At 52.1% G+C, this 23,488-nt stretch overlaps 2 protein-coding genes across 6 annotated transcripts; one reads left to right on the top strand and one right to left on the bottom strand.

Moving 5' to 3' along the window:
* The first annotated feature begins 1,258 nt into the window (after positions 1 to 1,258).
* Tcea2 (transcription elongation factor A2) lies at positions 1,259 to 23,271 on the top strand. 5 transcript variants are annotated; one of them, XM_055596231.1, is made up of 10 exons: positions 1,259 to 1,277; positions 18,140 to 18,202; positions 18,519 to 18,630; positions 19,380 to 19,470; positions 20,924 to 21,054; positions 21,346 to 21,402; positions 21,754 to 21,908; positions 21,983 to 22,129; positions 22,821 to 22,892; positions 23,084 to 23,271. In XM_055596231.1, exons 2-10 carry the CDS (start codon positions 18,149 to 18,151, stop codon positions 23,090 to 23,092), a joined length of 828 nt encoding a protein of 275 aa, XP_055452206.1. In that variant the 5' UTR covers positions 1,259 to 1,277; positions 18,140 to 18,148; the 3' UTR covers positions 23,093 to 23,271. The 5 variants fall into 5 exon arrangements, with proteins under 5 accessions (XP_055452206.1, XP_055452207.1, XP_055452204.1 ...); XM_055596232.1 differs by lacking the exon at positions 1,259 to 1,277 and adding an exon at positions 4,601 to 4,654; XM_055596229.1 differs by lacking the exon at positions 1,259 to 1,277 and adding an exon at positions 5,524 to 5,691.
* Positions 2,959 to 4,681, bottom strand: Sox18 (SRY-box transcription factor 18). The gene is made up of 2 exons (XM_055596226.1): positions 4,247 to 4,681; positions 2,959 to 4,085 (listed from the first exon to the last, which is right to left on the bottom strand). Exons 1-2 carry the CDS (start codon positions 4,584 to 4,586, stop codon positions 3,292 to 3,294), a joined length of 1,134 nt encoding a protein of 377 aa, XP_055452201.1. The 5' UTR covers positions 4,587 to 4,681; the 3' UTR covers positions 2,959 to 3,291.
* Positions 23,272 to 23,488: the final 217 nt, after the last annotated feature.

Here is a 23,488-nt window from a genome sequence, read left to right as displayed (position 1 = left end):
GAAGATCAGAGTTCAATTCCCAGAACCCTCTCTGCCTGGCTGACAACTGCCTGTAAGGACAGCTCCCGGGGGATCTGATGCTTCTGGCCTCGCTGGGTGTCTGCACTCATGTGCACACACACCCCCCTCACATGTTCACAACATTAAAAATAAATAAAAACGACTGCCTCCAAAAAGCGAATATTTTATACGTTTATTAAACAGGATATTAAAAACCTGTGATTAGGTTTTATTTTTATACGCTTTATGCATTTTTCTCATTGGGTCTGGCCTTATCTTGCTGGACATCCACCGCCTTAATAGTAGGGAAATTTCTGTTTAAAATAGTTGTTTCTTGCTGGAGAGATGGCTTGGTGACTGAGAAAGCAGAGGACCTGACTGGTTTCCAGCACCAGGCATGTTGGATAGATTACAACTGCCTGTAACTCTAGCTCCAAGGGGATCTGATGTTTCCAGTTTCCATGGACGCCTGCCCACAAATACACACAGAGGCACACGCAGACACCACACTACACATAAGCAAATCTTCAAGGGAAGCACTCAGATATTAGCTTACAACTGCAGTCCAGGGTATCTAAGACCCTCTTCCGGCCTCCAAGGGCGCCAAGCATGCATATGGTGCATAGACATACATGTGAGCAAAACACCCATCCACATAATGAATAAATACTTTTAGAGAGTAAATCCTTACTATCTGAGGATTAGTATATACGAAATGTCTGACGGCCTTGAGTTTGAGCCCCAGTTTCCACATGCTGGAAGGAGAGGACTGACTTACTCTGGTTTTCCTCTGACCTCCACACATACACCACGGTAATGGGCACGCTTGCACGCTTAGATGCTTGCACACAAAATAAATAAATGAAAACAAAGTGCTTCCTACGCACCCTTCCTCCAAGCGTCAGAGCAGAAAGCAAGTGGAGCCTAGTTTGGAAAAAGGACAAGTTGGAGCAAGTCCTAGGCAGAGTAGAAGCCAGTGAACTTTAAGCGATTAGCGTTTTTTAGAGTGCAGCTGAGTTGGGAGCTGGAAAGATTTAGACTTCAGGTAGACATCCGAGCCCTCTGCCTGGCCTGTCTTGATCTTGTTGGGGCAGAAGTCTTTGTGTGGTGTGTGACTATTGATTTTCTCAAAAATATTCAAAGTGATGATTTTGTATATGTTGGAGAGACCCTTCCTTGTTTTTCAGCCCTACTTCTCTGCTGGGGATTATTTAGTACGTCACCCAGGCTACTCCAGGAACAGACTGTCCAAGGGAATGGAAGCTCAGACCATTTGGGTAAGAGGTAGATAGGATGAGAAATTAAAAGTGTGGCTTTAGTCTATGGTTCTACCTAGAAGTGGGCATTCAGCCTTGGGAAAAGTCTTCTCAGGTAGGATGCTGAGAGGACACACACACACACACACACACACACACACACACACACACAGCTTATCATTGATCTACTGCTGCCTTTGGTGATGTAAGCCTACTCATATCCCTTTCTGACCCTACTCTGGGGTACTCCTTGCCCTTTGGAACTTGTAAATTTGAAATTGCTCCAAACTGGACCCTTAATAGCCTCCTTCCCTGACAAAGGTATTTTAGGGAGCACACTGCCCTCTCTTCTCTCCACAGAGGCAGTGGGACCACATCAGCACCCTTTGGGCTTTCACTTTACTAACCAAGGAGAAAGGGCCCTCTGGGAATAAAAGTATAGAAGAGAATAGAACCTAGAACTGGGGAAGTGCCCTGAACCTGGGAATATTGCTTTGGTTTGCTCCAGGATGTCTGTCCTATACTTCTTGGTCTGTCCATAGGCTGGTGGGAAAATGGCCCAGTCCTAGGAGAGAAACAGTTGGGGACTGCTTTTATTAATTCAGGCAGTAGGATGGGTCAGACCCATCTTCTGCCTCTGCTTGGACCTTGTCTGGTTTTGCCTCTTCTATATACCTCTGTCCTCTGTCAGAGTGCTGCTTTACAGAGGACAGGAAACCAAGTGCAGCTCTCCTCACACCATTATTTGAGCGATGTAATTCACATTGGTCAATGTGGGGATGATACCATCTTGCCTCAGAGTCTGAACACTCGTACCCCTATCCCCCAAACATGTTGGGAAGCTGGCTCCCTGTGCATGGACCCACAGGAACATCTTAGCCCCAGGTTTATTGCAGTAAAGTCACACATGGCCGACCTCATGGAAAGCCAGATGTTTACAGCTTCGTAGCCACGCTAGGTATTCCACACTCCATGTGGGTGAATCTTGGAATTGGCCAACAATGCAGGGCCTATGGCATGCAAGGTAGGGTAGGCTTTTCCTCCAGGAGTGTGAGCTCCTGGCTAAGGAGATTTGCTAGATACGAAGTGTTACGTGTGTGTGCAGGGGCCACCTTTAGCGTGATTGTCTCATCCCTCTCTAGATGCATATGCTTGTTTGGTAAAGGACTTTGAAAAGGAGATGGTCTGGAAAGAGGGCCCCGGCCCTCCTGAAGGAGCCCAAGCGTGGCTATTGTGATAAAGCTCAAACTAGGGGGCTTCTATGCATCTCTTTCCTCTCATTGAGTGCCGCTTGTAGAGGATAGGGCCCCAAGCGTGATTCCCCTCACACCATTATTTGGGGTATGTAACTCATAGGAGGTTTGAGCAGTGCCTTGGCCGCTAACCCTATGTCTAGGCCGGGTCCCCCGGGGGAACATATGACTATGGTGCTGCTCCTCTTAGGAAATACCTGCTGGGATCTGGTAATCTGCACAGGACTCAGCCCTGCAGTTCCGGCAATGCTTAGGTTTGCAGAAGAAAAATGCAGTGCAGGCTCGGGGCTGGTATCTGTGAGCCCAGCTGGACGGAAGGAGGGCGGCTGTGTGGCTAGGGAAAAAGCCAAGTAATCTCTGTAGTCGGTGTTTATAGGAAACATTGTTCCTTTTGCATATGGGCTAGTGCTCACTGAAACCCTTTTAAAGGAAAAAAGTTTAATTAAAAATTAAATATATTGTAATTATATATGCATATATATATACAAAGGCAAAGTAAAAAATACAGTCTCGTTCTAGAAAATACATAGCAGAAAAGATTTAGATGGTTCAAAAACTTAACCCTGGCGGAGGCAGCTAACACTTCCAGGGCCTAAGGTTCCTAGGGAAGGCCCAACATACAGGAGCCCCCAGAAAGGGGGCGGAGAGTGAGTGAGGGGATGACAGAGGTGGTACCCTTAGGCCACCAGCTCTAAAGGTTGCTGCATAGCCTAACATAAATTTGCAAAAGGGAGCAGGCAGGGCTGCCGCTTGGCCACATGCAGAAGCGCTGAACAGCAGGTCTAGCCTGAAATGCAGGCGCTGTAATAGACGGCGCTGCTGGCGTCAGACAGCGCAGAGATGAGGCTACTCTCCTCTGGACAGGACATGGTGCGCGGACCCAGTTTGGCCAGTGCCACGTGGTAGGGGAGGGTAGTGGCATCCGGTCGAGTCCGACTGCAGTTGAGATACTGGTCGAATTCGGTGAGGTCTACATCGGCCCAAAGGTCGGCGGTAGGCTCCAGTTGCTCTGCGCACTCAAGAGGTGGGGCCTCAGGTGGCGGTGACAGAGGATTGGGGTACGGGCCTGGAGTGCCCAGGGTGCCGTAGTAAAGGCCTGCGAGCGGCGCGGCGGGCGGCGCTGTCCTGAGCACCTCAGTCAGGGGTGCCCCGTAGCAGAAGCTAGGGTCCCGCGCCAGCTCCGGGGCATAGGGCGCCCGGAAAGCCCGCAGAGCGCAGTCCTCGGGCGCCAAAGGCGGTGGGAAGAAGGAGGCCTCTCCAGGTTCCAGGCCGTCCAGAGGCGAGCGCTCGGGCGTAGGTAGCCCCAAGCCATCGAACTCTGCACCCAGCGTGGGCAGCTCGCGGAAGGAGCGGACCGAGCCTGGCGCTGAAGCGAAGGGCTCGGGCGGCGCAGACGGCTGTGCGAGGCCCGGGAGCAAGAGTCCAGGCTCCAGCCTCCGGGCCTTGCGCGCCTGTTTCTTGCGGCGAGGCCGGTACTTGTAGTTGGGATGGTCGCGCAAGTGCTGCACACGCAGCCGTTCGGCCTCTTCCACGAAGGGCCGCTTCTCCGCTGTGTTCAGCTCCTTCCACGCTTTGCCTGTGGGCAAAGGGAGCCTGTTAGCGGACCACCGTCGGGCGCACGACCGGCCAACCCTGCGTGCGCCCTAGGCGCGGCGCGAATATAGCCCCGGAACCCTGGATCTCGACCCCCTCCCAAGTTCCCTCCCTAGCCGCCCTCTCTGCGCTCTCCGCTCTCACCCAGCATCTTGCTCAGCACCGCGTTGTGCAGGTCCGGGTTTTGCTGCGCCAGTCGCTTGCGCTCGTCCTTCGCCCATACCATGAAAGCGTTCATGGGCCGCCGAATGCGCAACTCGTCCGGCGTTTGGCGCTCTCCGCGGCCGAAGCCATAGCGCCCTGACTCGGGGCTGCGCGGTGGGCTCCGCTGAAGGCTGGACGGCGAAGCGGGCGAGGCGGGCGAGGCGTTGGTGACGGGGAGGCCGCGCGGCTCAGCAGCGGCTCCAAGTCCGGGGGCCCATGCACAGTCGCGGCAGGAGGGCGGGTCGTCCTGTGCGCCGTAGCCGGGCGGCGATCTCTGCATTCCAGCTGGGCAAGGCCTGGGCGGAACGCGGCGCGGGAGCGCAGAGGACAGTGGCGGGCACTGCGAAGGTAGTACGGAGGGCTGGCGGACGTCGGGTGGAGACAGTGGAAGACTTGGTAGCTTCGTGCCTGGAAGGCATCCCAGATATAGAGACACGGAGCCAATCCGCAGCAGAGCGGGCGGGCAGGGGCGGGGCTGCCTCCCTCCGCGGTGGCCCCCTTTTTTCTTCCCGGCAGGATCCCACTGAGGCCTCCCCAGCGCGGAGCCCACCCCTCCCCAACTGTCTCTAAAGAAAAGACCCCCGAGTAGGATAGGGCTGTTGGTGTGGGCTAGGGCTCAGAAGGAGGGGGTCCTCCAGGATTGTCAGGTTTCAGGGCTGAGCTGCCACCCCACCCACGGAGACAGACCCCTGGGCAGTAATGAGGGGAGGGGACAGCGGCACTGGATTGGATGAAGGAAGATTTATTTTAGCACCAAGTTATAGGGGGTCACTTTCATCGTGCACCTCGGGAAAGGGGGTGGGATTTTGGAGATGTTCTTGCCTCTTCCTGTCTTGCCTTGACCCCAGATGCTGAGCTCAGCCTGGTAGTTCCAAAGCCTCTCCCCAGTTCTCCTCTCCCTTAAAGATGAGCAAAAGGTGGACCTCCCTCCCCGCCCCCCGCCCATACCCAAACTCAAGGCGAAAGAACCTGGGACCTGGTCCACAGGGAAAGGTGGACTGGTGGGCACAGGGCCCAGACAGTCCCTGCTTCTCAGGATCTATTGTGTGTGGGTTGCTGTAGCTGGTTTTCCTGCCCAAGCTAGACAGCTTTCCCAGGAAAAGACAAGGGGAGGTGAGCAAAAGTAGGAGTTTTCCAAAGAAGCTCTCATTCATTTTCTTTTTCTATCTGTCCAGCATCTCCCCTGGGAAAGGATCTGGGCCCCAGAAACTGAGGGCTTTCTCCTGTGGGCTGCCCCTCCTCCGCCAATGTCCTTGGCAGCTGTCTGTCACGGGTCGGGAACTCCATCTACGTGTACCCCTGGACACTCTGCAGCCTTCCCTCTCGTGTCGAGATATGCCCCCCTGAGCACTGAGAACGCCCATGTGGCTTCTGGGACTGCTCGTGTGAGTCCTACAGCGCCTGCACCCCTCCCTTCCTGAGCACTCTTGCCCTGGAGATATGCCAGAGTTCCCCAAAGTCCCTCAGACTAAAGGACGGTGGCTGTCACCAGCTGATATTTTGTCATGTAAATGTCAGTGAGGCGCCCATTGGAGGCCCCGTACCTGCTGCAGGGGCGTGAATTCTGAGTAGGATGGACGTCCTGGAGCAACTCAATAATTTCTCAGAAGCTGGGCCGTGTGGTGCGGACCTTGCCCAGTGAGCAGCTCCGCTTAGCCAGGTCTAGAAGGGTGGGTAGACGGAACAGCTGACACAGGAGCATGGCAAATGAGGGCATGAAGGGCTATGTGAAGATTTTCATTTCGAGAACGGGCACAAAAAACTGGAGGCGGAGGCTGGGGGTAGAGAGGTTAGTGGCAGGGCTCTTGGTCTGCATGGGAAAGGTCCTGGGCTCCATCTTCAGTACCACAAACAAACAACACGAAGGACCGGAGCTGCCCTGATAAGGCCTCACTTCCATCAGTTTTTGTCAGAAATTACCTTTACTCCATAGCTACGGCTATAGGCTCAGCAGGGGCAGTAGCTATTTTGAGATGATGTTCACTGGGGCCCTACAAAAGGATCTCAGAGACTTGTGCTGCAGCTCACATACTGGGGTGGGCTTGGAATTCTGTGATAGTTCAGAATCAGCCTCGTGCTCCGAACAGAATATCCAGCATTACCTCGTTCCCCTCCATGACCCTTTAGCAGTCACCTCTCCTGGAACCAGCCAGTGACCTTCCTCTTAGTCAAGCTGTGGCTTAGATGTCAGGCTATCATATCCTGTGAGCTGGACAGGAGGAGCCTGCCGGGTGCTCCCTTTTCTCTGTAGGGTTAGGCTACCCTCACTGCCCACAGCTTGGCAGTTGTGGCAACTCCCATCCTTCTTCCAGATGGGACAACAATGGGGGAGGTGACTTCAGTCTGCCAGCAGGGTGGCCCTGACCCTGGAGCCCCAGGGCTGGAGAGACTCCCCAAGGCTGTACAGGACTGCTGTGGGTGTGGCCAGCTAGCTAGGAGAGGACATTTCATGTGAATGTCTGTGTGTGGTCTGTGTGTATGTGTGTGTGTGTGTGTGTGTTTCTATCTGTCTGTCAGGTTCCCAGGGTGTGGGGTGAGGTAGACCATAGTGCTATGACTGCCCAAGTCCTTGTGAGTTAGACTCTCCTATAGGGGGATAGAAACTCAGGGTTTGAGGACTGGAAGTTCATTCTACTCAGAAAAAAAAATGTCCTCAGCACCCCAAGGAAGGGACCCCCAAGGCTTCTTTGTTAGATGAACAGCCCTAGCTCTGGCCAAAGGGAGAAGGGAAATTATGCTGCTGGAATCCCACTTCAGTCTAGTTCGGCTGAGATGGACACCTACCCATGACAGGAGCTTGTCTATGCCCCCAGCCCCTAAGAAGTTGGAATGGTAGGGCAAACGTTTTCTGCCAGCATGGGGCTGGCTTAGGGGTCAAGTGGACCCTATGCACTTATCTTCTCTCCCTATACTTACTCCCCTTCCTCAGGCTTCCTGGACCCCAGGCCTCTGTGAGGCCTGCACAGGATGCTGGGTAGTTCCCCTTGGTGGCTACGGTGGGGGATTGGCTTGGCTCTGCTCTGCCTGGGGGTAGTGAGACCTCCCAAGCACTGCCTGGGCACAGACCTCCCAGGCTCCCACCAGACGGCTCTGGCTGCTGTACAACAGTGAGGCTGGGACCAATTACATAGTCCTGCAGGGCTTGGACCCTCCCACTCCCAAAGGGTGGGGTGGGGTCCCTTGTCTGACGGCGACAGAGCTCCAGGTGGATGACATTTCTTTGCAAGCAGTCTTCCAGTTCAGATCCTCCTTTTGACATGCCACTCTCAGCACCAAACCTTGCCAGCTGACCTCCCAAGTCTCTGGGAGCTAGATTTGGGAGACTATGAAACTAGGGTGATCCTTCTTTCCCAGAGTCAGAGCCTTTGACAGAGTCTGGTGCCTTAGAATATCAGGCCTATGTGGCTCTCAGTCATGAGTAGGTCTGCTTTAGATGAACTGGGTCCTAGCTCAATAGATCTTTCATCTCTTTGTGTTCAGTCCTGGGATGCATCCTGCTAGGTTTCTGGGAAACCTTTCTTTCGGGAAAGGGCACAATTTAGGAGACAAGGGCTGCCTGGTTTTATAGGTACACGCAGCAAGCGATATGAACAGGTGCATGAGTGGATAACAGTAGTTTCAAATGCTGGGTTCTTGGAAAAGTTCACAGGCCCAGTTCCCAGTCATATGGAACCAAAGAGTCCCATTCAGCGCATGGAGGCAGCGGGTGTTGGGTTGGTGGAGGATGGCATTTATGGCTAAAGCGGTGGCTGTTGTGGTTAAAAAATTATGCTCACGCTGTTTGGTAGAGATGGCTTGGCTCTCATCTGTTCTGTGCCATTTGGCCAGGAGGACTGGATGGGAACAGTAGGGATGGGAGAAGCAAATGCAACCCATTACTGCAGGGTCACCACGGATAATGGCAGCCGAGAGTGCTATGGACGTTTGGGAGCAAGCCACATGCGATGGAGTGGCTTCCGTGAGTGGGGCAGGGATCAGACATATTTTGAAGGATGTTCCAGAATTTCAGAGTTATACTGTGGTGGGCATGTGGGTTCTCGGGGTGTTATCACAGGCATTGTCCAATTTTAGGGTCACTGGATGAAAGGTGGGCTGTATAGGAGAGGGCCAGGGCTGCTGTTCAGCGTTTTGAAGTGTTCTGACCCAGGATGGCTGCTGCATGGTCAACTTGTGTCCTTCAAAGTAGCCGCTTACTGTGTATGGGCCTTTGGAGAAACACAGGGCTCTTGCTCTGCAGGGGCTCCATGGGAACCTGGCTGGGAAGCTGGGCCACTCATGGGTTTCCGTGGCGACAACAGGGCGGAGCCAGGAAACAGCCGCTCAGGAAGGAAGGCTGGCCTTCAGGCCAGAGAGAACCCACTGGGCTGAGGAGGCGCCAGACATTCTGTCCAGTTTCCCCAACCCCTGCTGGCCGGTACTCTTGCCCATTCCGTTGGCCTCACCCTCGGCCCCACCCCCACACCTCAGGACTGCAGGGCTTTTCATCGTTACTTTTATACTTTTATTCTCAGCTCGGGTCTGTGGATATTGCTGTCTCTGTTCTCATGAGTGCTTCGGTTCCCTTGGTGGTCCTTTGTCCATAAGGTGGGCTAACTGCAGGCCTACACAGCTCTGTTAGGCTTCTGGAGGGTAGTACCTATCCTGAATGCCTTGCCCTGTTGGGCTGGCCCCTCCCTGCCTTGACAGACTGGGAAATGGGGATAAAAGGGAGACCAAGGTATAGAAAGAACACATCTGTCTCCTCTTCTACCCTCCTTAATTTTCTCTCTTCTTTCTCTTCATCCTCCTCTTCTTCTTCCTTCTGCTCCTCCATTTTGTTTTTCGATACACAGTTTCTCTGTATAGACCTGGCTGTCCTGAAACTCCCTCTGTAGATCAGGCTGTCCTTAAAATCACAGAGATGCACCCACTCTGTCTCCCAAGTGCTGGGATTAAAGGGGTGCCCTGCCTCCACCTGGCTATATTTTCCTTCTTTTTTAAAAATGTTGCTAACTGGACCAGGCATGGTTGTCAGCCTGGTCTATGAAGTGAGCTTCAGGACAGCCAGGGCTATACAGAGAGACCTTGTCTCAAAACAAAAATAAAAACCAAAAAAGGTGGCCCAGGAACTCTCCATGCAGCTCAGGCTGGCTTCTGCCTTCTGAGTTTTGGGATTGTAGATATAGGCATCACACCCAGCTTTGTATTTTCTTTTTCTTTTTTTCTTTTCTTGGCTGTTGACAAGTAGCTTTGGTGGGGAACCAGCTGGCTATGTTTAGGGACTTCCACTCTCCTTTCCTCAGAGACAATTCATTCTTTTGGTACTGAGCCCCCTGCTGGCACCAGACTTCTGAGGTAGGAAATTAGAAAAGAACAAACAACCCCAATCCTTGCTGTGAAATGTTTCCACTCTGAAGTGGAAGGACCAAAAAAAAAAAAAAAAAAAAAAAAAAAAAAATTCAATAAATCCACAAATAAGCAGTAAGCCAGTATCAGGAATACTAGGTATGAGAAGGGGCTAGGTCAGTTTTTTCATGAATGGTTTTTGAGCCCACACCTAAAAAAAACAGGTGAAGAAACCATACAAAAAGCATTCTACATAGCTGGGGAGTTGTTTAAAGTCACTGGAGAAAAAAAAGGGAGCAGGTGGATGGAAGGGCAGGGATGAAGCCTGAGGGCCAAGAGGCCCAGTGGAGCATGGAAGGATCTTGCTTTTTCCTCTGAATCTGAGCTGGGAAGACTTTTCAGTGACTTGGCACCCCATAGGCTCGGCACAGCTTTGCTCCTGTAGGGGCTTAACTCTGACTGACTTTGTCCAGGCCGGTCTCTGCAGGATGGCAGGGCAGACAGGCCGCCTCAGAATTCCACAGGTTTGCTGTCTCTGAGTCAGACCTCCATGCTTCATCCAGTGCCTCTGACCTGGTGGCTGCCTGGGACTCCTTAGGGCAGGAGGGTGGAGTGGCCGCCAGGCTGGCGGGCTGGCAGGGCAGGGGGGCAGCATTTCTGGGAATTGTGTGGGGGAAGCACATTGTTAGAGCAGGCCTTCAGCTAGGGCCTCACTGGCCTCTGGGGGATGCCTCCTGCCTCCCTAGCATTGCCTCTGGGGGAGGAAGCTGGATCCTGGCCAGGCTGTGAGCTGGTGGGGGACTTTCCAAACGGACGTTTCCATAAAGCTATGGCTCTTCCCATTCTGTAGACTAGGAGACTGAGGCTCAGAGACCTGGCAGTTACACAGACAAAGCCAACATCTACGCACCCAGCCTCCACCTCCTCCCCTCATCTGACCAGAGATTCTTTTATCTGTCACTGGTTACTGCTCTGACTGACCACAGAAGCCAATGTCCAAGGAGGGACTGGCTGTGGTTGTGGATCCACAGAGCGCTATGGTGGAGACCCACAATTCCCACAAATGGGCTAGAGGACCTGCATGCAGGGGGGGGGACTACCATATGGTGGCAGGAGTAGGACCTCCTGGGGCTGAGGATGCCTCCCAGTCTGTGATGATGGGAAACAAGGGGCTCCGTGTGAGCTTGGCATTGTGAGTCTTCCCACCCACCAACGCCCTGCCTTGGCCAGAGGGGAAGCTGGCCACTGGGGTCAGGGCCAACTCTGGGCTGACGGGGATGGGGGGTAGGGATCACAAATAGAAAAATAAATGACTTGAGCTTCCGCTGTTTCCTGAGCTGAGGAAGGGGGATGGGCAGGCTTTGGGTCAAAGGTGCAGTTGGACTGATGGGGCAGACTCTGGGGATGTCCCATGACCCCATTCCATTAGGGCATTGCCTGCCGTTTTCAGACCTTCAAACAGGCCTACGTCCACCCCAGGGTCCCTAAGATAGGGCTTTGTTGCTCACTGAGGGTTCCTGAAGTTGGAGATCTATTGCAGGGACAGACTTTTAAGAAAAACTGGGAGTGTGTATGTATGCCCCAGGAAGGTTGGGTGCAAAAGCCAATTGGTGAACTGTGAAGAGCCTCTTTTAGGGAACTTGGGAAAAACTCACCCCCCCCCGTGGTAAGAAGGCCAACAAGGTAGGCAAGGCCATCTGCCAGAAGGCTTCTTTCCCAAATGGTATCACACTGTCTAGGAAACTTTTCATCTCCAAAAGCAGGCAGGTGTGTCCCTCTCCACCATCTTCAGAGGGCTAGGGCAGAGAACAGCACCATGTTGGCATGAACACCTGGGTGAATCTATGGTCTAGATGTTTGGTGGGAGATTCCACTAAAGATAAAGCTCCCAAAGTCAGCAAGGTGTGTTTGTGTGTGTGTGTGTGTGAGGGGTCTGAAGTGTCAGGTGACTTCTCTGAGCAAGGGTCAGAAGGTTGGATTTGGAGCTCCTGGAGGGTCTGGGATCAGAGATTTTTGTTTGTTGCTTAGAAAGCTCACTCTTATATGCCTCTGAGGATGACCTTGAACTTCTAATCTTTCTGCCTCTACCTCCCAAGTGCTGGGAGTACAGGCAAGGTACCTGTGATGCCTGGTTTATATGCAGTACTGTGGATTGAACACAGGGCTTCCTACATGCTAAGCAAACACTACCAACTCAGCTAATCTCCGAAGCTGGAATGTGGAAATCTCTGGCTGGTTAGTAGCAGCTCCACAAGGGAGGACCCCTCAGGACTGAACACAGTTTTGATCTGGCGTCTTTGTGATCCCAGCTCCCCTGCTGGTGACATAGTGGGCTGTCCTCTGGAAGGATCAGAGGCTTGGGCAGGTCTGTAGGTTTCTCCTGCCACCTACAGGCTGGTGTTGCTCATCACTGGGACTAGCTGGGGCTGGGACTACTTACTCAGTGGGATGGTGGACAGCCCTTTTGATGGGTGTCAACCTTCAGCCAAACAGAGCTTGGCTGGGTGGCTCCCTTACTGCCTGTGCTGTGGTAGGGTCCTGCAAGTATTAACTCAATGTTCAAACACAGGGTTCCCTGTGTTCCTTTATTTGGGGTGGTTAGGCCTCCCTTCCACTAAATCCCCAATCTTAAATAAGAGAAAAGGTTAGTGGGGAGAGGGGGTCCAAACCCCTTTGCTTCTCCCAGATTTTTAGGGTCAAGGTGTTCTTTTAGGGCTCTATACCAATCTCCGTTAACCACAGACGCAGCCAGCAGTCTCCTCCACGCCGGCTGCACCCTGAAGCGTTTCTTTCCACCTGTCTGTTCCAAACCGCTACACCGTCTCTGGTCTCTCCAAACTGCTACCCGCCACACATCACACACCAATACCAAACTCCACACCTTCTCTTTCTTGGCTCTCATATTTATACCCTCAGAGTCCTAGAGAGTGGCATGCCCCTGTCCCTGCCACACGTGGTAGGCTGTTTTACCAGCTGGCAAAGGCCACACTTCACACAAGACAAACGATAGCACAGCTAAAATCCCACACCTGGGATTAAAACAAAAGCATATTTACATAACGTACAAAGAAACCAAAGCTTCCGTTACAGTTCCCTTTCCCAGAATTTGTTTGGTTGGGTTTAGCTTAGAGCAAGGACCCAGCTCCCAGTAAAGGGCAGAATCAGAGCTGGTATGGAGGCTGTACAGCCCTGTTCATCCGTCACTACACCTCTGGAAGAGCTTTGTTACCTACAACAAATTCCATGCTTTTCCTTATGGTAAAGGTGTCCTAATCGGCTAAATGGTCAGCCCAGACCATTTGTATATTCCACTTGCCCTCTTGCCTCCTGGTCACTGTGGGTACTGTTGTACTATAAGAAAAGCTGCACATTGATTACTTGGACAGCAGACTCCAATAGATGGAAGTATTTTTTTAATGATATTTATTTATTTATTTATTTTATGTATATAACTTCTCTATCTGCTCTACCTGCATGGCGGTAGAAGAGGGTACAGATGGTTGGGAGCCACCACGTGGTTGCTGGGAATTGAACTCAGAACCTCTGCGAGAACCGAGAGTGTTCTTAACCTCTGGAACAGATTTGCAGCTCCCAAATGGAAGTTTTTTGAACACTGAGCCCTGACTGGTCAGGGATCTGAGAACCAAGGCGTGACACTGGACCATTTTTAAGGCAGGCTTTTTTATAAGAAAAACTGTAACCAGGTAACAACCAGGTAACCAGGTGTAGGAAACAAGGGGAGGGCAGCATTATATCATTTTGACTAGCTAAACAACGCATGACCTTTAATTTGATTGGCCCTGCAGTGGGGACTTTACAGAATGTCCAGGAAATAAAGTATACAAAGTTTGAGAAATGAAACCATAGAGACGTAACAATATAAGAGGTTATTCTGACCTTACAAAGTGTCAGCATATTAATCATTGGGAAGCAGAACCTGAGAACCTGAACGTAATTTTACTTCATGATCAAGATGGAGACTAAAGACAAAATGGCTTCACTTATGCCAAAGAGGAAAGCAGGTGTCAATACAGGAGCTACCGTTACACTGAAAACTAAAGTAGGGCTCAACAGAGATAGTTATGTAAAAAGTTAAAGCAGGACTCAACAAGTGCAACAATTCAGACAACTATCTTTTGGCACCAGAACGCCTGCCACCATCTGTAGAGACGAGGAAAGGCGTACCTCACTTGTGTGAGCATGCATATAGTCTTCCTGAGGCACTGTCTCAGTACCTGATTGCTTCAGTTCCCTGCCCTGTTCTCAGTGTATACTGTGAATCGGATGATCCTGACCACATCCTCAGTCATCCTCACTTCACAGGTTGGGAGACAGAGATGGAGAGCAACATGCAAAACCTGGGATTTACACTCTTTTAGGTTGACTTCGGAACCCGAATAACCCCACCCCATACCGTTTTTTTTTTTTTTTTCTTTTCTGTGTAGCCCTGGCTGTCCTGGAAATAGCTCTGTAGACCAGGCTGGCCTCAGAGATCCCCCTAACTCTCCGCCTTTCGAGTGCTGGGATTAAAGGCATGTGCCACTACTGCCTGGCTAAAGCCTGAATTCTTCGGTCTTTGCAGAGTCCGGGGCCTAGACCTCACAGTGTACGCCGCATCTGCGCGGAGGGAAGAATGACCCGAACTCGGCTTGAAAACAGTGGGGTGTGTTAAGTCCAGCGTGGTTTAGGGTCCCGACCGCGCGCACTTCTAGCAAGTGGAGGCGACCGGAGTCGACCAGTGAAGGGCAAGTGGCTCAGATGGGAGCCCCGTAGGGCTCCACTTCTCCCTCCTCTAGTTGCAGCCGCTCCCTGGCATTTGGAGGGCATGTGGGGCGGAGGTCTGGCGGAGGTACCGACGGAACTACCTCTTCCAGCGGGCCGCGCGCCTAACGCCGCGCAGTCGTCTGGGAGTTGTGGTCCCGGGGGCGGAGATTCTTTATTACGTTGCACGCGGCCGCCAGGCGGAGGTTTGGACCGCGGGTCTAGGCTGCGGCAGCCGAGGTCGGGCCGGGCGGCGCAACCGGCGCAACTCCCCGCCACCGAGGTGGTGATGGGCAAGGAGGAGGAGATTGCGCGGATTGCCCGGAGGCTGGACAAAATGGTGACCAGGAAGAGCGCGGTGAGGGGCGGGGGCCGCCAGGACCCTCTGAACCTCCCCCTCGGGCAGAATGACACCTAGCCCAGTGGAGACCCCTTCTCCAGGCCCGCCCTCCACCTTGTCCTGGGACTGCCGCTTCGCACTGGACGCCACGCTGACTGAGAGCTGCCCTCTGTCCCGTTGCCCAGCGGTGGCAGCGGACGTTCTTGGCCCAGCCGTTATCTCCCCTCTCTTCCCCACCCTCCATAACCAGGTTTCTCTAATAAAATATTTCCCCTGCTTTGTCAGGCTTCAGGCAGCCGGTATGGGCAGACAGTAGAAATTCCAAGATGAGTTTGTGGCCTTGAGACCTGAGGAGACCGACTCTGCCCGTCGCCTGGCCCGGGGCAGTATGGGCTTGGCAGTCCAGCCTGCCTTCCAACCGTGGCCACCTGCGTAGCCTTTCCAGAGGCATCCTTACGGGATGATGGCACCTGCATCTTGCCGTCCGTGGGTGGGAAGGCGCTAGGAGGTGGTCTTAGGGCTAAGTATGGCCCGCTCATTCACAGCATCACTCCCAAAACAGCCCTGATGGTGGCTGAGTCATGAGTGTACAGCTGTGCTTGAAGTGGAAGGCTGCCGGACAGCTTTTGGAGATGACCAGGATTGCTCTGTGTTCCTGTTGGTCAGGATTGGAGGGCTGGGGTCTAAACCAGGAAGGGGGTTGGTTAAGTTTCCATATATCCCTTTACAATGGAAACAGAACCCACTTTGCAATCACCTGAGTTGCTGAGCTCTACTGGTGCTTCTTTCTGCTAAGGGTGTTAAACAAAAATTTCGAACTTGGAACTGAAGATGGCAGAGATGGGGTGGGAATCCATAGGGGCTTGGGAACTGAGTAGAGACACAGCAAGGGTGAAGGCCACAGACAGGACTGTACAGTGGAAAAGGGAAACGGCAGAGGTTCCAGCAACCTGAGAGGTTCATTGGAATAGCTGGTGGTTTGTCTGGGCTTCCCTTGTTGGGAGTGCGGTGCTGTTGCAAAAGAGAGGCCCTGGCTCTGAGGGTTAGTGACCTCAGGAAGTCAGTCACCTCAGGGCTGATTGGTGTACTGTCCCACCGAGAGGAGCCTTAGGGCCACGAAACAAGGCTGCAGCCTGAGCAAATAGTTCACACAGGTTGGAGGGTCAGCCCCAGCCCCTCCCACTGCTTCTAGTAAGGAGGGTTTGAATCCCTGGGTGGGTTCTCTCGACTTCTGTGGCATATGAAGACACAAGAGCTACTAGTGGCAACTTGAAGGACAGCAAACACAACAGTGTTGGGTGTTGGAAGAGTCTGTCTGAGTTGTAGGAAGGAGATGTTTGAATAAAACTTTGAAGAGCTAGGAAGATGAACAGCCTTAAGCAGAGTGAGGGGGTTAAGGTAAGAACAGGAGGAGCCTGCCTGTCCTGGAGGTGTGAAGAACGGAGCTCAGGCAGAGGAAGAAAACAGGGTTGTCAGTTACAATACCTAGGAGAAGGATGGTGGCTCTCAGTATTTACTTAAAAATGATGCCACTCACACAACAGATATTATATGAAAGAGATTTATTGAATGGTGGTGGAAAATGAAAGAGACGTGGTAGTGGTCTCCCAGGAAAGAAATCGAGGCAGGGAAAGTAAGAGAGGAAGGTAAGAGAGAGACAAAATGGTGAGTTGGTCCTTTTATAGCTTATGCACAGCTGACCCACGCCTGCCACACACCTGGTGGTGGGCGACGCATGATGACATCATAGGTTACTAGGCAACCCAGAAGCAGGCTGCCATTACGCTAACAGTGGCCAGTCTGGAAAAGAGATAGAATGGGACTATGGAACTTTTAGGTGCTAACTTTAAGAAAAACTTATCAGCTGGGCGCAGTCATGCACACCTGTAATCCCAGCACTCAGGGAGGTAGAGACAGGCAGATCTCTGTGAGTTCAGACCAGCCTGGTCTACAAAGCAGGGCTATACAGAGAAAACCTCTCGGGGGAGGTGGATGGAGAAAGAAACAAGCATTCTTGTATGGAATATATATTCCATAATATATATATATATAATTTGCATCTGTCATCACTGGCATGTGTATGCGCATGCTCTTGTATATGTGTGTGTCTGAGAACAACTCCTGGAAACTGGTTCTCTCCTTCCACCATATGGGACCTGGAGGTTGAATTTATGTTGTACAGCTTGTTGGCAAGCACCTTTACCTGCCGAGTCATCTTACCTGCCTTTCCCTTTTGACACTGGGTATCGAACCCAGGGCCTTAACATACCAGGCAAGTGCTTTACCACAACCGTTATCTATATGGTGCTCTCTTTGTTTTAAGACACAGGTGTCTATGCTAATCTTGAATTCACTCTGTAGCTCAGGCAAGCTTTGAACTTTTAATCCTCCTGCCCCAGCCTCCTAAGTGTCGGAGATGCTACCACCTGTGTCACCAGTTTTGACAGTTTTTTTGTTTGTTTTTCAAGACAGGGTTTTACTGTGTAGCCTTGGCTGTCCTGAAACTCACAATGTAGACCAGGCTGTCCTCGAATTTAGACATCCGTCTAAATCTGTCTGCCTCTCATATGCTGGACTCAAGGCGTGGGCCATCACTGCCCGGCGGCAGTTTTCAATTAGCAATAATTGTGCCTCTGATAAACCTTGTTGGCTTTGTGCAGTTACTTTGCAAATCTGTGGCTGGAGTAGAGGTTCCTGAGAGTTAAGGCAAAGGATTTTAAGGTGGGACAGAAAGAGCCTGCCTACTCTGGAGGTGCAGCCTGTCTGTAGATACTGAAGAATAGAGAGCTTGGGCAGAGGAAGGAAACCAGGGTTGTCTGTTACAATAGGAGAAGTGCTATCCTGATATGTGGGCACTATGAGGAGAGGCTGCTTTACCACCATGGCAGAGGTATATTAAAGCTAAGGAACCTGAGTTATATCTGAGTGTCCTTCCATGTTGAGCAGGAACTGGGGCATTTTTTTCCCCTCTAGTAGTTTGTTCAGTGTCCTGGTGTAGTTTCCATGAAGTCTGCAGGTTACCACAGATACAGGGTGAGAAACTTCCTGATCTTGAGTACAGCTGTTGAGCTGTTTGCCTCTATTCCTGCCTTGTGGCAGGCTTACAGGAGCATGTATGGAGGGTTCTGGGCATCTCAAGGTAGAAGAGTGGCTTCTTTCTGACATGTAAACAGTCCCTTATGTGATCAGAAAGAGGTGGGGTTGTCCACTAAGGATCCCCTCCCTGCAGCAGGGTTTCCCTGTGTAGTCCTGGCTGTCCTGAAACTCACTCTGTAGACCATGCCAGTTTGGACCTGAGAAATTCACCTGCCTCTGTCTCCTGAGTGCCAGGATTAAAGGCGTGTGCCACCACCACCCCGAATCCACTAAGGTTTAAAGTCCTTTATGAAAGTCCCTTTTCCTTCCAGGAGGGAGCCATGGATTTGCTGCGGGAGCTGAAGGCCATGCCTGTTACACTGCACCTGCTCCAGGTAAGCTCTTCCTGTCCTGGTCCAGGATAGTTCCAGAGACAGCAATCCCAAAAGCATCTAGCAGGGCTCCCCATATTAACTCCCACATGGCTTAGCTGGCATAAACAACTGTCCTAAGGAGAGGGTTTCCGATTATCTCTGGCGACCAGTGAGGTGGGAGGTGGGTGCTCTGGCTTCCAAATGAGATCATAGCCATTGTCCCTGCTCATCTTCCAGCTGTTCCCTGTGGGAGCCAAGAGTCCTTGGTGAGGAACTGCCTCTTGAGCAGGCACCTACCACCTGTGACTCAAGGCCATTTGAGTCATTTGCTTTACAGTCCACCCGTGTTGGGATGTCTGTCAATGCCCTGAGGAAGCAGAGTTCGGATGAGGAGCTCATTGCACTAGCCAAGTCCCTCATCAAGTCCTGGAAGAAGCTCTTGGGTGCAGGTCAGAATGTAAGGGGTGGCTCTTGCTGGCAGCACAGTACTGGCCCTGCTATCCTGATTCAGGCTGTCTGGCAGTGGGATACAGCAGACACAGATGAGAAAACTACCTATCCCTGGGCTGGAAGTGGATAAGGATGATGAAAGATGGGTGTCATCTGTTGTGGTGGGAAGGGGAAGGCCTGGGGGGCATGGCCATTGAGACAAGGGTGTATGCTGGGAAGGAGGTTTTCAAGCTGCAGGAGGTCAACAGAAGAGGAGGTCTAGGTCAGGATGCTCCCGCTGAGGATGCAAGAGGTGAGCTAGGCAGACTGCGGCCGTTTCTGGGGACAGTGGACAACTGGGCTGCACAGAGGCTCCTGTTGATTAGGAAGGCAGCCATTCCTGGACTCTGCCTACTCCTCTGTGAGACAAGCCAGTCCCTGTCCCTCTTTACTGTCACACGTCCTGGTCCCTAGTTTGGGCTGTGGGAAGACCCTGCCCATGTTTTCAGAAGGAGCCTTGTATGAGGCATATGCTTCTTTTCTGGCCAGGTGGGGCCTTAAAGAGTCCCACCACAGCTTGCCTGAGGAGAGTGGGTCATGAAGAGGCTGGTGGGCTTGCTGGGTACTAAAAGGAAGGTCTGGTGGCCTTCTGGCACCTTGCCTGCTTAATGGCTTTAAGCAGTAAGGATAATGGTCAGGCTGAGGCTGGGCCAGCACCTGGCTTCCTGCTCCTGACCAGTCTATACCAACCATTTTTTTATATTGGCAGATGTTTCTAATGGCAAATCCAGGGATCAAGGGAGGAGTGCACCATTGCCCACATCATCTTCAAAGGACGCCTCAGGGACCACGGATCTCAGGTAGCATACCTGAAGGCAGGTACATACATTTCTGTGTCTTGCCTCAGTTTCTTCAGTGAGGAAAGGAGGCTGATCTCCATTTGCCTGGTTACTGCTCTGAGGGAAGGGCCCTCTCCAGGGTTCCATTTATAAGGTTAGTCAGCCTCATGCTGGATATCATCCCACTGCTTAGTTCCTTTCTTGCCCATCTGAGATGTCTGGCTGTGTCTGCCTGGCTGTCAGTAGCATCACTGAGTCCTTCATTAGCTACTACCCAACAGAGCTGGCCCAGCCCCAGGCCTCCTCCTTGTCTACTTCCTCTTTTGCTGCTCAGCAGGATTGGTGAATGGGTTCCCTCATGAAAATGCTATCCAGAGCTAGAGGAAGGCCTGGCTCATATCTCCACATTCAAGCGTGGCCACACCACTACCTTAAAGGTGGTCAGGGCAGCCCTGTCACTGTGGAGACTAAGAGTACTGTTAGTAACAGACTATGGATGAGAGGCTACTTTGACCAGATGTAGCAGTGGCCAAGGCTGGGCTCAGGCCACGACAAGCTAAGCTCTGGACCCCAGTGTATCAGTCCTGATATGATTTTGTGTCCTGAGCTCATTAGCACATCTATATAATTGATTTTGCTCCAGAGAGCCACCTGATGCTGCTGATTTCCAGAGGTATGTGAGGAAAGGGCCTACTGGGCACAGCATGATTTATGGGCAAGTCTTGTGTTAGGCCCAGATGTGAGGAGATCCTTGCCCAATTTCATTTGTGTTGACTGTGGTTACCTGTGACATTAAGACTTGACTTTGGTGCTGGGTGCGGTGGTACACACCTGTAATCCTGGCAGAGGCAGGTGGATCTCTGTGAGTTCCAGGCCAGCCTGGCTAGCCAAGGCTACACAGAGAAACCCTGTCTTAAACAAACAAACAAACAAAAACAAAAACAAAAAAATAAACAGAAAAACCTTGACTTTGGGGACCCACATCTTTACTGGAGCCAACTAGAAGTATCTGCCATCAACAGAGGTATTCACAGCACAGCCCATGTCTTGGGCCTCTTGGGAAGCACTCTGGAGGTAGCAGGACTATCTCAGCCCATTTTGATCACAGAGCAGTGCTCAGACACTCTTTGTTAGGATCTGGCATCTACTTGGGGTGTGATCTGTGGCTCACTGCGGGCCCTCCAGCCAGTGCTCTGCTCTGATGAGGAGGCCAGAACACACAGGCATTCTGGGCTGAACTAAGGATAGATAAAGTCTTTGGGCCTAGTTGGAGGTCTGTCAGGATGGAGCAAATGGACTTTGGAGGTCAGCATGGTATCCACATTTGCTTTTCTGGGGATCACCTATGGCCCAGGAAGGGTCAGGGGATCACTAAGAGAGGATCCTGGGCAGCCTACCAGTGGTGGCCATCAGCTGCTGGAGGTATGCATCTGAGCTCAGCAGGTTCAGTCCGAACCCAGCTTTGTGTCTCTAGCTGCAAGAAGCCAGACCCACCTAGGACCTCATCCACTCCAAGGATCACCACATTTCCACAAGTACCCATCACCTGTGATGCTGTGCGCAACAAATGCCGTGAGATGCTGACTTTGGCCCTGCAAACGGACCGTGAGTAGCACAAGCTCTGGATTTGACACTTGTCCAGATTCATGGGGTGGCCTGGGCCTCTGCCTGCTTCAGAGGTTGCTGCCAGAAAGACAGCTCTTCTCTTTAGCCCACTATGAGGAAGCTAGTGTTTTTTTTTTTTTTTTTGGGGGGGGGTCATCATAACACCTGTATCTTGGGAGCTGTCTCCCAGGAATGCAAGTGTCCTATTTAGCTTCTGGGGCTCTATACAAGAAGATGGGTGGCAAGAGGAAAAAGCCAGCAGGGGGAACTAGTGAGGGCTCCCTCTTACAGATGACCATGTGGCCGTTGGTGTGGACTGTGAGCATCTGTCAGCTCAGATCGAGGAGTATATCCTTTGTAAAGGTATACAGGGTCAAGGGCTTCCGATGGAGTCTGTGGTCCGTGGGTTGTGCTTCTCCAGTAAGCTGTTGGACATCACTGGTAGGCTACCCAGTGTCTTTTCTAGGTCATCCCCTGACCTTTCCTTGGCCATAGATGGGTAAGTGGCTGTGCCTATGTACTAGATAAATGTGGGTCTCAGCCAGGGACAGGCCTAGAGAAGGTAAAACATGATAGCCCCTCAGCTCCCCAACGTGTCTTGAGTGGGTGGACTCAAGCATCTGGGAAGAACATTACTCATGATTCCCGGAAGGGGGTAGAGCTCAGAAACCTCAGATGGGTCCTTAAATACCCATGCACGTATCTTCCTGGATGTGGGAAACACAGACATGAAGTACAAGAACCGTATTCGGAGCCGAATCTCCAACCTGAAAGACGCCAAGAACCCTGGCCTACGGCAGAACGTACTATGTGGGGCCATCACACCCCAGCAGATAGCTGTGATGACATCAGAGGTAAGCCCCGCTGGAAGGGCTAGGGCAGGCTGCTTCTGCAGAGCTGCAGGCTCAACACTTGACCCCTTTCTCAGGAAATGGCGAGTGATGAGCTGAAGGAGATCCGCAAGGCCATGACTAAGGAGGCCATCCGTGAGCACCAGATGGCTCGCACAGGTGGCACGCAGACTGACCTGTTCACCTGCAGCAAGTGCAGGAAGAAGAACTGCACCTACACACAGGTTGGAGTCCGAGCTATCCTCCTCGTCTGGGACCTCAGGGCACAGTCATCCCCTTCTTGAATGTCACCTATGTCCCTGATTTTGGTCTGGGGCTCTGTGCCAAGGCCAGGTGGCTTGGCCCTGCCCAGTATGGAGGGACAGGAGTGTAATATGTCGTTTGGCTGTGGGATCTTCAGACCCTGCCAAACCTCCCTGGAGGTGGAAGCCGAGGTGCTCTGGGAGACTATCTCAAGAGATATTGGGAAGAAGAGGGTGAATGACGATGGTCTCTTTAGAGAACAGCTCCAGGGCTTGTGTAAACCACCATCTGCAATAGGCTACAGAAGCCTGGGCCTGAGGGGCAGGGCAGCTCAGTCCCCACTACTTACCAGGACTGGCCACTGGTTTGCTCTTGGGTCCCCTAGATGGCCAGAGCCCAGTGGCTTGTCATCTCTGCTGATCTTTTCACTTATATAGACCCTCCTGTTGGGAACCCAGAACTTACCCTACATCGTAGGCTCTACTGAGCACAGTTGTTTAGGCCCATAAAGGCCTCTGCTATGGTGATCCACCTTCTCCATAGGCCTAGTTCTAGGGTGAGGTAGGTCACTGGGCAGTTTCAAACCAAGTCGTCAACAGAGATCAGGGGGTATGAAACCAACACTGCCCAAATCAGGCAGCAAAACCAGAGATTCAGCCATCCACCCTACAGGTGCAGACCCGAAGCTCTGATGAGCCTATGACCACCTATGTTGTCTGCAACGAGTGTGGGAATCGATGGAAGGTAGGTGGGTGGGCCCAGAATGCTTGCCTCCAGTCCCGTCTCAATGCATATTGGGCCTGAAGTAGGAACCAGGGCCCACTGTACCCAGCTAGCCTCCTGGGAGTCTCTGGGATGGTGCCCCAAGCCTATCCTATCTCTGCCCCAGTGGGTTATGGGGGTCCTTGGCCAGATATTTCCCTGCCTTCTTGCAGTTCTGCTGAGCCCTTGTACTGACGTATTGTAGTCCTGGCCATGGCTAACACTGTCCCTCCTGGAATGTTCTTGGTGGACAGTTTCTCTGGAGATCCCCAGAAGGTGGCATACCCCATCCCAGCCTGCCTGCCTGGTGTGCACCTTTCTGCCCTATGTCCTTCATTATTAAATGTTTTATTTTGCCTTCCTCTGGTCTTGCTCCTAATGGGCTGTACACGGCTTCGGGGTGGGGAGGTCCTGTCCTTCCATTGCTATAGATGCCTCTCTGTGCTGGGCTCAGCCAATGCTTGAGCTCTGCTGTGGTGGGGCAAGATCATAGACAAGAGCCTGTCTATTCTGAGCGATGACTTGAACATGTGATCCTAGGATGTTGTTGGCACTGCTGGCATGTGTTCCACCATGCT

This window comes from Psammomys obesus, unplaced genomic scaffold (assembly GCF_907164565.1).
Source record: "Psammomys obesus unplaced genomic scaffold, mPsaObe1.curated_primary_1811, whole genome shotgun sequence".
Classification (NCBI taxonomy): Eukaryota; Metazoa; Chordata; class Mammalia; order Rodentia; family Muridae; genus Psammomys; species Psammomys obesus.
This window is presented reverse-complemented; position numbering and strand designations above follow the sequence as displayed.

What these genes read in the sequence shown, in the direction of transcription:
- Tcea2 (XM_055596228.1), top strand. Translation starts at nt 14,800, where the DNA reads ATGACACCTAGCCCAGTGGAGACCCCTTCTCCAGGCCCGCCCTCCACC. An exon ending in TCCCCACCCTCCATAACCAG is followed by an intron (nt 14,983 to 18,139) that starts GTTTCTCTAATA and finishes TTTTCCTTCCAG; the next exon opens with GAGGGAGCCATGGATTTGCT. An exon ending in TTTGGCCCTGCAAACGGACC is followed by an intron (nt 21,055 to 21,345) that starts GTGAGTAGCACA and finishes TCCCTCTTACAG; the next exon opens with ATGACCATGTGGCCGTTGGT.
- Sox18 (XM_055596226.1), bottom strand. Translation starts at nt 4,586, where the DNA reads ATGCAGAGATCGCCGCCCGGCTACGGCGCACAGGACGACCCGCCCTCC. An exon ending in GGTGCTGAGCAAGATGCTGG is followed by an intron (nt 4,086 to 4,246) that starts GTGAGAGCGGAG and finishes CTTTGCCCACAG; the next exon opens with GCAAAGCGTGGAAGGAGCTG.